Source organism: Alligator mississippiensis, chromosome 7, assembly GCF_030867095.1.
Source record: "Alligator mississippiensis isolate rAllMis1 chromosome 7, rAllMis1, whole genome shotgun sequence".
Classification (NCBI taxonomy): Eukaryota; Metazoa; Chordata; order Crocodylia; family Alligatoridae; genus Alligator; species Alligator mississippiensis.
Window position 1 is genome coordinate 9,072,146 of NC_081830.1, and position 13,126 is coordinate 9,085,271.

General features: G+C 55.2%; 1 protein-coding gene across 1 annotated transcript; it reads right to left on the reverse strand.

The window, feature by feature from the left end:
• Positions 1-11,745: 11,745 nt before the first annotated feature.
• Positions 11,746-12,854, reverse strand: LOC132251648 (olfactory receptor 13H1-like). The gene has a single exon (XM_059731603.1). It carries the CDS (start codon positions 12,752-12,754, stop codon positions 11,822-11,824), a length of 933 nt encoding a protein of 310 aa, XP_059587586.1. The 5' UTR covers positions 12,755-12,854; the 3' UTR covers positions 11,746-11,821.
• Positions 12,855-13,126: the final 272 nt, after the last annotated feature.

Sequence of the window (13,126 nt, forward strand, 5' to 3'; positions counted from 1 at the left end):
GTCCTGGCAGGTCTGAGCAGTTCCTGAAAGTGGGAGGCAAACAAGAAGGATGTCACTGCTGTCGGCACTGAAGAAGAGTCCCAGGTGCCTCCCTGGGCATCCCTTCTGTGGAAGCTCCTGCATCCGCACCCTGGCACCTCCTGGGTCCCAAAGTCACGGGCCTTGCCCCGCATGCTCAATGGGTCCAGCACACATCATGCTGACAGGCCTGGGAGTTGTGCACAGCCAGACCCTGCAGAAGTGGCCGTAAGAGAAATGGAGGGTGCTCAGCACCTGGCGGACGTGCTCAGCACAGCTTGGCACAGCTCTGGGATTTGCAGAAGGGCAAAGTACACAGAGTTTGCACTGGGGGAGCCCTTCATGGGCAAACCCTCCCTGGGTCCCATCAGCCTCAATGCTGTCTGGCCCCTGGGTTCGTCCCCTGAGACAAAGAGCAGAAGCTTTCAAGCATGCGGCACTGCAGAAGGGGAATGGCACCACGGGGCGCTCCCCCCGGGTCATTACCTTCCATAGTCATGAGCAGGATGGGGATCTTGATCCTCCACTGCTCCCCAACAGCAGGGTGGATTGTGCGGTGCAGAGCCCACAGTCCCCGCAGCGCGCGATGCGCACGGGTCCTGTCGCCCAGGGCCGAGGCGACCACCTGACAGCGAGAGAGAAACAGGGGCTCAGCTCTGGAGCGGGGCTGCACGCCTTTCCTTAGCAGGGAAACCGGCCTCCAGCACACATGGCCAGAGCCTTCAGCCATCAGACACATGCCACGTGCTGTGCTTGGCTCCTCCATGGGCTACAAGGTGGGGGCCAAGCCTGGCTGTGCTCCACGAAGGGCAGGGAGCTCTGCCGGTGAAGGGCAGCTCCGCGTGTGGGAAGAGGCAGAGCGTGCTCCTCCAGCCAAGGCGACAGGCACATGTCTCCCACCCCACTGCCCTTCCCCACTCCTCTGGCAGGGACCTTTCCAGGGTACTCACCAGGAGTCGTGCCAGCAGCCCCTGGGCACTAGGAAGTTTGGCTGGAGAGAGAAAGAGAGCATGCCCATGCGTGACTGCTTTGCAACTACAATGCAAATGCTGCTACAAGCCTGTCCATCTCCAATGCACCCGCCCATGTATGCCCTGGGTCCTGGGCACATCGGGCACTTCCATGGCACCGCCCGTGTCTGGATTGCAAGCAACTTGCCTAGGGAGCTTGCCCCCTGCCCCTCTGTGAGGCCAGTGCTGCTCAGGCACCCTTGGATGAGTGGGGAAGCTGAGGCAGAAAGGCCCTGGCATTCCCCTATGGCACAGCATACATCTGGGGTAGCCCTGGGTTTGGGGGACCCACACCTCCCAGGTTGTAATGACCCAACTGAGAGCCCCGACGTTGGGCCTCGCATTATGGACACAAGAGGTCAAGAGGCCCTTGGAGCTGGTTGAATGCACAGGGATCCGAATTGCAAACCTCCGTTGCTGGGGGGTGTGCCAGGCACCGCTTCTCCCTCCCACTGCTGCTGCTCGGCCAGGTCCCCGAGGCATCGGCACAGCGGGCTCAGAGTGCAGCTGTACTGAGCCGGCACGATGTACTCCAGCAGCCGGGGCCATAAGACCTGGAGAGAAGAGCCAGACAGCTCCGACTCAGCTCCCACTTCTCCTGCACCCGGGAGATGCCTTGATAATGCAAGGGCACCAACTGGTCACCTACTTGGCTCATGCCACGCACTGAGACATCCACATTTTCCAGCAGCTCTACACAGGTGGCTCGGATGCTGTGTTCCTCCTCAGCATCCGCACTGCAAAGATTTGTGGACGACTGCACAAGACACAGAGAGAAAGCTCAGGAGTAGTGAAGAGATGCTGGCAGGGCACTCAGTCTCCATCTCTTCTGCAGCCAGCGTGGGTTACGTCTTGACAGCTGCCACGTTCGTCCTTCCCTCGTTCGCCCAAGAAAACCCTTCACATTCAGCGCAGCGCACACCAATGTGCAGGCGTCACCCCTCCGCTCCATCTGCCCCGGGGGCCAGCCAGCTCGATCCTCTGTGTCCCCTCAACGTGACTCTGTCACTGGCCAAGCCACGTCCTGGGCACCGAGACACGTCCTCGGGGTCTATTTTTACTCGAGAGCGTTTCTGTTCTCAAGTGACTCTGCCTGGCTGCCCTGGGGCACCCCGTGCTCCTGCTCCAGCCAGTGCCAGGCTTCCCCCTGCTCGGACATCAGCACCAAGCGCCCACCCTCCGTTTCTCTTACCATTTGGCTGCTAGGTGAGCTGGCCTGCTTGAAAACATAGGGCACCAGCTCCCAGGCCCACTGCTCCAGGCCGTGCACAGTGAGCACCGTCCTGCTGAAATGGAGCACAGCCTTCTTCACCTGGGAGGGAGGAGAGGACAGGTGGGAATGACGACTGCCCTTGTGCCCAAAGGGTAGAGCGGCTGGCCATGGCACGAGCCCTTGCACAGGGTGGCAGGGAGGGAGGAGGGTCCTCAGACCTCCCATTTGACTTCAAGGTTTATAAAGAGGAGCCCACTCACACGGGCAAGACAGCAATGTGTCCTTGACATGCAATAGCCCCATGATGGCTGCTCAGGGAAAGCAGATGCCCTCCCACCCACCGGCAATGTGAGGGATAACACTTCCCTGGCCCCCGGCTCTCCCCAGCTATGGATGCAGAGGGGCAAACGCCCTGCACCGCCTGCTCTGGAGACGCTGGGAGGGAGGAAAGGTTTTCCCTACACGAGATGCAAGGATCTGGGGTGGGAATATTGTGCCAGGCCCACGTGCCATCCCCGGCACAGCCACTGCTCACACATCACCTCACCTCAATGCTCTCATCGCTGAGCATGCCCCTCATGGCCTGCACCATGTCACATTTTTTCTCCTGCATCTCCGGCACTGGAAGGAGAAGGAGGGCACGGTGTGGGCTTGCTCTGGGCGCCCACCTCCACAGCGGGATGCACCCCGGTTTCAGAAGACCTGCTTGTGGCGACCCGCACAGCCCCCTGTCTCTACTCTGCAACCGGCTCTTGGGCCAGAACAAGGTTTCATTCAACCTCTTCACTTGGGAGTATGGCCAGGAAAGGTGCCCGAGCAGGATTTGGCCCCAGCACTCCTGCATCATCCGGCAGGGCGCAGGGTGCTTCCGGCCCTCTGGGACCGAGCCTCAGAGGACGGAGGTCTGGCTCTAGCTCTCCGCAGCCAGGGCTCTTGCACGCAGCTGGAGCGGCACGGGTTATTAGTCCTGGCCAGTCCTAACGCAGGGCCTGAAGGGTCAGCCGAGATGGCGGCCGACACGTTTGCTCTGCTCATACTTACGGTCAGCAGCAAGTATGCCACTGAAGATGGAGAGGGACGCCACACGGCTTGCCTCCTTGTCGGCCTGGAGCCAGGAGCCCACAAAGGAAATAAATTGGTCTGGGGAGAGACAGGCTGTGGGGAGAAGAGCACAACCCTGGTGAGCTCAGCGCTCCTCGTTCCCGTTCCCCGCCCAGGGTTTGGCCCGGTGCAGGGAGGTCCAAAGGAAACCCCCGTGGCACCTGGACTCTCTTGTGCTTACCGAGCAGACCGAGACAGTACAACACCTTGGCATGGTTCTCTGATCTCGGCAGCTGCGCGTGATCACACACCTGTGGGAGGAAGGGAAGGGAAGGGAAGGGATGCTCCACAGTCCCATCTGCATGGGGATGAAAGTGTGGCGTGGATCCGCAAGTCCCACTTTCCATGACTTGAACCAGAGTTTTCCTGAGCCCCAGGAGACATCACTGCCACCACAGCAAGAGCCAACAACACAAAGGTCCAGAGCATAAACCAGAGGGGATCCTAGCTTCCAAGTCCCTTTAGCAGCATGGCTGCTCTTGGCTGGACTCGTGCCACGGGGGGGATCGTTCTGGGTCTGACTCGCGAGGAAAAGGGATTTGCATTGACCTGCTCCAGGGATTTGAACTGGACTGAGGGGAGACTAAGAAGCTACAGCCTGTTTTCTTCTTCTTGGGCAAGCAGAGAGCTCACCAGCAGAGTGGGGCTTTGCACGGCCATCAGCTGGCTCTATCGGCTTCACAGGATTTGGACCTGCTGGGCCCCAGGATGAGCGGTACAGGACTGGCCGTCCCTTACCTGGTTGTGCAGGACTAGGCAGATGATCCCAAGTGTCCCGTCAGGGAGAGGGACCTGAAAATCATAGGACTCCAAGACCCGGCTCAGACTCTGCAGCAGAAGGTGACCATCAGAGGGAGGGTCAGCGAGGGCAACCAAGGACCTCTCCTCACCCCCACCTATACCCGCGCAGACAGGCATGGGCCAGGGCTGCTTTCCCAGGCGGTGTCTCACCACGGTGACATGAAGGTTGTCGACCCCTGCCCCATACTGCTGCAGGAGACAGGGCAGGCTCTCAAAAACAGTATCACGATGCCCTTCGTGATGGAGGAAGAGACCCATGGCGGGTCCCAGCGCCTGGACCGCAGCCCGCTGCAGCTGCAGAGAGGGAAGGCAGGACTGAGTCCCTCGCACAGACTTGTTGGGAGGTTGCTCTGGACCAGGCTAGTATGCAGAGGAAGCAAATGCCTCCTTGCTGCCACCCCCCCAGACACCACAAGAGACACACCTAGAAGGCCCTGCCCCTACCCCAGTGCTCACTGCCACCCATTAGCGCACACAACTGCACACCGCCTGTGGGCAGAGCATTTCTCATGCACGTGAGATCACCCCGGACACAGGGTGTCCCTGCCACGACTGCACAGACATGCACGCATAGTGACACTTGATGGATGTGCTGCAGGTTTAGAAAGACAGCAGCCCTCACCTCTGGGTCTTCGCTGCTCAGCCAGCTGCTGCTCATGAGACTGAAAAAAGGAAGCACGTGGAAACAGTAGTCAGCTGCCCAACTGATGGGGAACGGGACCTCGTCCCTGACCTGGAACTTCATGTTGGCAGCGTGAGCAAAGCCTTGCACCACTGCAGAGGGGAGGAAAGACAGGGCATTTGCAGTGGAGGTCCCCTGGCCAGTGTGGCATGCTCCGGTGGGGTCCAGGCTCGGGGTTCGGCCCTGGGTGCCCACCGGAGCACCTGCAGGAGGGACTGGCACTCACCTCCACACAGCGCCCGCTTCATCTGGCTGTTCTCCACCAGCTGCAGCACGTAACGCAGTTTGCTGAGCGTCAGCACCAGAAAGGGCTCAGACGTCAGGGCTGCAGATGAGATGGAAGGACACACTGTGCTGTTGGGGACGTTCCTGTCCACCTTCATCCCTCACACTCAGCACCGGGGCTGGGCTGGGCTGGGCTGGGCTGCCTGCTGTGGCCTCCCCAGCCTGGCCAGCACACAGGGGCTTTGCGGATGTCCAGGAAACCCCCCAGTGACCTCCCCTACGTAGGGCAATTCTGTGTCTGCTGCCTCGGCCATGCCCAGATGCAGGAGAGGAGCAGGGGTACAGGGGCATGTTGGGGAATGGCAGGGCTCCTGCCCACCTGGTCTTCACTCCTTCCCATCCCAAATGCTTTTCCAGCTGTGATGGGAGTTAGTGCCGTCCCCTTAGAGCCAGGAGGCAGACTCCTTGGGCCCCAAATCCAGGTCAGCTGTGGTGGCCCCATTGGGCAGAGGTGGTATTCATGCCCTCCCTCCGCAATCCCTGAGCAGAGCCCAGAAGCGAGGGAGCAATGCTGTACCATAGGCTGAGACCAGGTCACCCAGCATGATCAGGAAGGACAGGGGTGGGAGCTCCATGATGTCCACGTGGCTCTGCAGCTCGTGCATCACCTCATTGTAAAAGGTGCCGGCAAGCGCCACAAGGGTTTTTCCTGCCGCCAACCGCACTTCATCGGTTTCTTGCTAGAATGAAAAAGGAAAACTGGAGCAGGCGCCTGGTGCACACTTGATACCACCCTAACTCAGGCGGGGGATCATGGTCCCTCCACTGAAAGGGAGGCAGAGCGGTGCATTAGCCTCAGCATCTCCAGTGTCTGCCCACTCCCTTAAGCCCATGCCATCCTTGGGTAGCCTTTGGCTCAAGCAAACTGCCTCCCCCACCACCTACCAGCCACACGCTGGCAAACCTGCTCCTGAATTCACCAAATCCTCCTAATAATTCCCTGCACGAGAGCCCTCACCCATGAATGGCAATGGAAACACTTGGGTGAACAATATTTCGGCTCTAGTTGTCTGCTCAAGTGCAGAATTCACCCGGGCTGCAGCACACAGCTCCAGCATGGACCAGGAAACGTCTTGGGCAATGCATGCTGGTGCTGCCCCCAGTAAAGCACCTCTGTGCTCTGGGCTGTCCCAGCACCGGAGCTGCCCCAGGTTTCAGAGGAGCTCAGCACTGGGCTGGATCCTGTCCGTGCTCTCCAGAAACATCTGGAGGAGATCAGTCTTGAGCGAGACTGCAGCCCCTAACCAGGGTCCGTGCAGGAGACGCACCGTCAGCTCAGGCTGCACCGGACCAAACAAACTGGGCAGAGACTAAGGCTTTGTGTGGAGCAACTGGGCCGAGCTCACTCACCTGGGTCTCCCTCAAGTCTTTGGAGGCAAAGTAAATGATCCTCCTGACAAGGCTCGTATCCAGGCCCTTGACGTCCCCCTGCAAGACTTGCTCCAGGCTGGAGTAAACGGTTACTCTCGTCTCCTGGGAACACACCGAGAGAGAGAACCACGAATGGGGTAGGCTTTGCTTTGGGACCAGCGCCTGACCATCCAGGACTATTGTGTTGAACATCAGCCACCCAGGATCACAGCAGCTCTGACGGGGAACTTGCTCCCTGGACAGGAACACAATCCCAGGCATCTTGGGTTGGCCCTGGCATGCAGATGTTGACAGCTGGCACTAGCAAGGGTGGCGTGTCAGGCACTGGGAAGGCAGGATGCACCAGGGTGGCAGGAGATGCAGAAATACAATCAGAAAAGCAGCCAGATGCATCACAGGCACCGTTCCCCACGTGCACTGGGGAGGTGTCCCTGACTGACACATGTTTCCTTGAGCCAGGGAGACACTTGGGGAGTGATAAGGGACTGCCGGGTGACCCCAAGCAACAAATTTAGCATTGGGTTGCCAAGCAAAATGTTGCCTTAAACCATTGTGTGATTGGGTGTGTTGCTGAATGCAGAAAGGAGCGGAAATACTTGTGAGCCAGGTTCCCCTGACACAGTGGGGTCATCCGTGGATGAGAGCACATGAGGTGGGGCAGGGGTGCTGCCGGGGTCTAGACAGAGACTCAGCACCCTTGGCTGGATGCCCAGCTCTTTTCCTGACTTGCTGTGGGCCATGGGCACCCCGCCTCACCTCCTGGGCCACAACGCTGAGGCTTTCCGGACTCACGAGGCTGCTGGGAAACTTTATTTCATGTCAGCTCAATGCTGCGCGATACTTGGAGGAAGACGCTCAAGAGGCTCACGGCATTATGTGCAGGGTGAGGGCTTGTCTGAACGTGGCTTATAGCACACCCACCATGCACTGGGAGCGGGGAGATGATGCCCGTGTGAGCATGCCCTGATGTCATAGTGACATCACAATAGACCGAGGGCATGTTGTATTGGGACCTTGTTTTGGGGGAGAAGGAATGGGAAAGACACAGCGGATGGGCAAGGACCAGCCCTACCTCCTCCCGCTGGAGTCTCTCCAGCACAAGGCTCACAGCAATGGCCAGCTCCACGTCCGATGCCTGGCCGGACCCTCTCCCTGCAGAGGCATCACCAGTGGAAAGACCTGAGATGGAGGAAAAGGACTGTGCTGATCTCCATGGGAGATGTCACATTGGTCTCTCTCTTCACCCCCCTCTAGCAGCTCTGCCGGAGCCGAACCCTGTGGCCTGGCTCCAAAGCAAAGGTTTCCTAGCACAGCATCCACAGGACAGCTCTCCAGGCTGCCCTCCTGGGGCACTTTCCTTACAGCAACTTAGTTCTGCCAAAAAGCCCTTCATTGTCAGTGGGATGGAGATGATGCTCTGGTGTTGGCCAGCTTCAAAGCGTTACAAGCTATAATCATCAGTCCCGTGTGCGATGGCCATGGCTGGACCAGCCACAGGGACCTGGTCAGGGAGAGGAAGATGCATCTTCCCCTTGCTCCTCTTCCGACTCTGTTATGCTGGAAGATTTGCTTGCAATATTTTGGCACTTGAATACCCAGGCACTTGAAAGGGGAAATTACTGTGCCATTTGTTTTCAGGAAAATAAAGGCCATCATGTAGACAGTGACAAGCCTTTTCTCCTTGGCCATTAGTTGGAGAATTGGGAGCACACACCATGATTGCTTAGGGCCAAAGTTTTCAAAAGTTAAGGTGCCTCTACACGTTCTGGGGGTGCGGAGGGGCTGTTTAAATTAGAGTGGTTCCTCAACAGCCACTCGAATGAAAACGGCTCATCCTCACATGTATTAAGTCTTCCACATTTTAAAATGGCCACGAGATCCCTTGCAATCAAGCTTATTCAATACGCTTTAGTGAAAGGACCTGATGTAGCTGATCAGGCTATATGAGGCACGGAGAACACCCCGGGCATCTTACCGCTGCCGTGTAGGGTCAGGTCGGTGTCTTCCATTATTCGGAAATGGCTTCAACAAGCTTTCCGTCTCCCGCTCGCTGAGCAACTCCTATCGCAAAGGCGTCCGGAGCCACTCAAGCGCCAGGTCCAGGACGCAGGGAAGAGGTGAGCCAACAGCCTTTGTGATGTAAGCACCACCATGACAACGAGGTGACCACGTCTGACCTCATAGAGGGCTGCTGACCAATGAGGGGCTGCGTATCGTGTCAGCTCTCACGTGGCTGCACAAGGCTCCACATCCAAGCATCCCCCGAGGAGGCTCAGTTTGTTTAATGTAGGAGATCCCCGGCCCTGAGATCACCGGGGAGTTTTTCTGTCTTCTCAAGCAGTGCGGTACCGTCCCACACCGAGTTAGTATTTTGATCTGCCCACGGTTGGATTTGTAAGAGATAAAAACAGGGCAGGACCAGGAGAAGCTTCCTCTGAGCTGCTACTTGCTTGGCCTCCTTTGGTTTGTCACCTTGTTGTCCAAAAGGGCTTGTTGAAGCCCTCAGATGCTACAGGATTAGATTGCAACCATCTTGTCCAGACTGACGTTTGGCGCAGTTCATGTTGAAGTTACATGTACTCATCATGGCCGAGGCCCCCAGTGCGTCTGAATGATTAAGTGTCCTTCTTTAGTGTGACTGGGGGACATGACTTATGGAGAAAGACTGAGGGAAATGGGCTTATTTAGTCTGGAGAAGAGGAGACTGAGGGGGATTTGATAGCAGCTTTCAGCTACCTGAATTGGGGTTGGATAGAAGAGGGAGCTAGACTGCTCTCAGCTGTTGCAGGTGACAGCACAAGAAGCAACGGGCTCAACATGCAGCAATGGAGGTATAGATTAGATATTAGGAAGACTTTTCTCACCAGGAGGGTAGTAAAACACAGGAACAGGCTACCCAGAGATACGGTGGCAGCTTCATCCTTCATCCTGCCCTCCCTCCTGGGGAAGTCTCCCCTGCACCCTTTCTACCCTTCCCTCTCCTGCCTCAGCACCCATCCCAAACATGCACGTGCTCTTGTAAGCAACCACTTTCTGCAACTTTCTGCAAACTTTCTCACTCCGCTGTTGCAGGGATCCTGAGCCCTGCTGCAAATCCGCACCAGGTACGCCTAGATTATTGCTGCCCAGAGCCGGGAGGGGTTGGACTCCATGAACCTCAGGGTCCCTTCCAGACCTAATTTCTATGATTTCTATGACCAGTGGTTGTCCAACCCCTTTTGAACACCTCTAGTGATGGAGAGTCCACAACTCCCCTAGGCAGCCTATCCCACTGCCTCCCTGTCCTAATCATGAGGAAGGTTTTCATGCTATGCAATCACAACCTACTTGGCTGAAGCATCAAGGCATTGGTCCATGTCTAAAATATCATCTTCTCTTGGTGGTCCAGTGACTATTTGGGAGAAGGAATCTCTTGGATGCACCATCCACAGTATTATCTATATTATCTAGCATTATCTATATTATCTATATTGTATTGTTTTTGTTAGTATTTGCTCTGTAGTCTGTATCTAGAAACATTTTGACTTGTATTTCACTTTGGGTCCTGGGGTATGCAGTCCCAGAGCAACCAGGAACTAACTCAGGACCCTAGAGGCTATGAGATGACTGGAACCCATGGTCTGGGCAGCAACTACCTGAAGGAGCTCAAGGCTACTACAGCTAAGAAGTACTGATCTTGTTGGGCCCCAAGAAGATGACACTGCTATATGCAGATTCAATTACTATGCCTCTCAAAAGTTTGGTGTGGCTGGTACAGATAGGCTTGCGTCTACAACCTGAGAAAGGCTGCATTCCTGGTGTCCAGGATCTGATTTTCCCCATGGCCTGGGCCAGGGGTCTGATAACCCTGTGTTTAGGGCTCACATCCCAGAGTTGAGGCTCACTTTGGGCAGCTGGAAGGTGAAACCATGGGATGCAAGAGTATTTCCTTGCTCCCTCTTTATCCTCCACCATCCAGCCTTCCCTAGTTGCGGTTTAGATCTAAGTGGGGCCTGAGTAGATGTGTTTCCAGCGGTCAGAACTTCTTCCATGCCAGAATGAATAGGGCTTAGAGAACAGGAGTGATCTGGAAACTGTGGTGGGGAGGAGGGGGTGAGGGCAAATATAATTGGTAGGAAGGGGGACAGGTAGGCGATGGGGTGCTGTGGGGGGAGAGGGCATGGGGGCACACCCCACCCTGTGGCCCCATGCTGCAGCTGGTGGGTGCTGCCCATGTGCCCCCATGCCAGCTCCCCACACACCCACATGCCATGCCCCCTGAGCCTTGTGCACCCCATAGCCACAGCCAGCGGGCACTCCCCATGCAGCGGGGGGTGTGGTGTGGTGTGCTGCCATGGGGTGCTGCGTGGGGAGTGAGTGCAGGGGGTGTGCCATGCCCCACAGCTGCATGCTGCAGCCAGCATGGGGGGGGGCAAGACATGTGGCAGGTGTGGGGGGCATGGCATGCGGCTGTAGGGGGCCGGCTCCCCATGTCCCCTCCATTGCACCCTGCATGGCCTACAGCCAGTGGGCCCTTCCCGCGTGCAGGGCCATGGCTTGCAGCTATAGGTGGTGCGCCACTCCATGTGGCCGTGTGCTGCAGCCGGCGGGAGTGGCCTGCACGCACTGTGCCGGCTCTCCATGTGGCCAGAAGCCATGCTCCCCCCATGTGCCCTGTGCTACACCCCCTCCATGAGCCCTGAACACCCCATGGCTGCAGCTGGCAAGCAATCCCTGCACAGGGGGAGGCGGGGGAAGCAGCGTGTGTGCTGCGTGGGGAGCAGGGGCACGGCCTGCCCTGCAGCCATGTGCTGCAGCCAGCGGGCTCTCTCTGCACACCTCACGCCCATTTCCAGCGCAGCACCATGCGGCCACGTGTGAGGCCCCACACCACTTGCTGCGCCTCCACACAGCCACGCAACATGCCCCCCCCCACAGGGCCACAAGCCATGCCCCCCCTTCTCGTTCCTGCCCCCCTCACAGCAGAGCACATCCTGGCCCCGTCTGCCTCTGCCTGTGTGTCTATCTGTCAGTAAGGCTCCGGGTGGTGCATGCACAGTTGGCCCAGAGCATTATGGGCAGACAGACACACAGCCAGAAGTGCTATATTACACAGCTGGGTATTATTATACTATATATTATATATTAATATTATATATTACAATACTTGTCATTCATTAAATATTAATATACTGCATAAATAATATTATAGTATAAAAATTCACAACATTCTTGCTAAGGAAGAGTATTTTTCATTTTAATTCAGATAAAAGTTCAGTCTGTTTTTAGAGATGTTATATAAATGTCTCAGTCAACACACCATGAACATATGAGAAGGAAGACAAAAATATAAAATTCACTCTATGGCTCTCCCTTCCTGTGAAGCACTCTTCTCAGGGCCCCTTTCACCTCCTGGTTTCTCAGAGTATAGATTAGAGGGTTTAACATGGGAGTCACAATTCCATAAAACACAGAAATAATTTTATCCTGCTCTTGAGAAGACTTGGACTGGGGTTTGAGGTACATGAAAATGGCTGTGCCATAAAAAATGATCACCACAGTCAGATGGGAGCTACAGGTGGAAAAGGCCTTGGACCTGCCACCCACTGAGTGGATCCATAAGATGGTTGTGATGATGCGCATGTAAGAGAAAATGATGAAGAAGAAAGGGGCAAGCAGGGTAAATGATGCACTGGCAAACATGAAGATTTGATTCTTGAAGGTATCTGAGCAAACCAGCTTCATTACAGCAAGGACTTCACAAGTGAAATGGTCTATTTCATTCTTCCCACAGAACCGTAATGGCATGAAGAAAAATGGGATGACCGTGAGCAGGAAGGCAATTGCCCATGACCCCAAAGTCATGTGAATGCAGCATGTCTTACTCATGATGAGTGTATAACGCAGTGGGCTGGAGATGGCAACATAGCGGTCATAAGCCATGACTGCGAGCAGAAGGCATTCAGTAGATCCAAAGAAGAGTGTGCTTAACATCTGGCAGGAACACCGGGCATAGGAAATGATGGGTCTCTTAACTAAGAAGTTTACTACTGCTTGTGGGACAGTGCTTGTTGAATAGCAGATGTCAAGGAGGGACAAATTACTGAGGAAGAAGTACATGGGGATGTGAAGGCGTGGATCACAAAAGGTTAGGAGGAAGATTAGGCCATTTCCGAACAAGGTTATCAAATAGACCACAAGGAAGAATCCAGTTAATACCATCCTTGTTGTGGGGTGATTGGAGAAGCCAATGAAGATGAATTCAGCCACCATGGTGTCATTCTCTTCTCCCATGTCCTGGTCTAAGTATTATTTGCAAAAAGCAAAAGAATGGGAAAAAAAGACTTTGCATAAAGTCAAGGATAACATTTATACACTAGGTATCATGACTAGAACCATTGTTTCATATACAAAGATGGATAGATATTTGTAAAATGGAGAGACATAGGTAGATATGAAAATGGAAACCAGGATAACTGGAAAAACGTCTAAAATTGTTCTGTACAGAACTTTTTAATTGAATCTCAAATCTTTATTTACAGTGGTATACTATTTATGAAAGGTGTCAAAATTAAAATGCTCTGAAGTGATCTATATATAGGTTGACAGATAGAGAAAAGATTTGGGGATAGAAATTTATAGATAGGTAAAAAAAAAAAGTAGAAA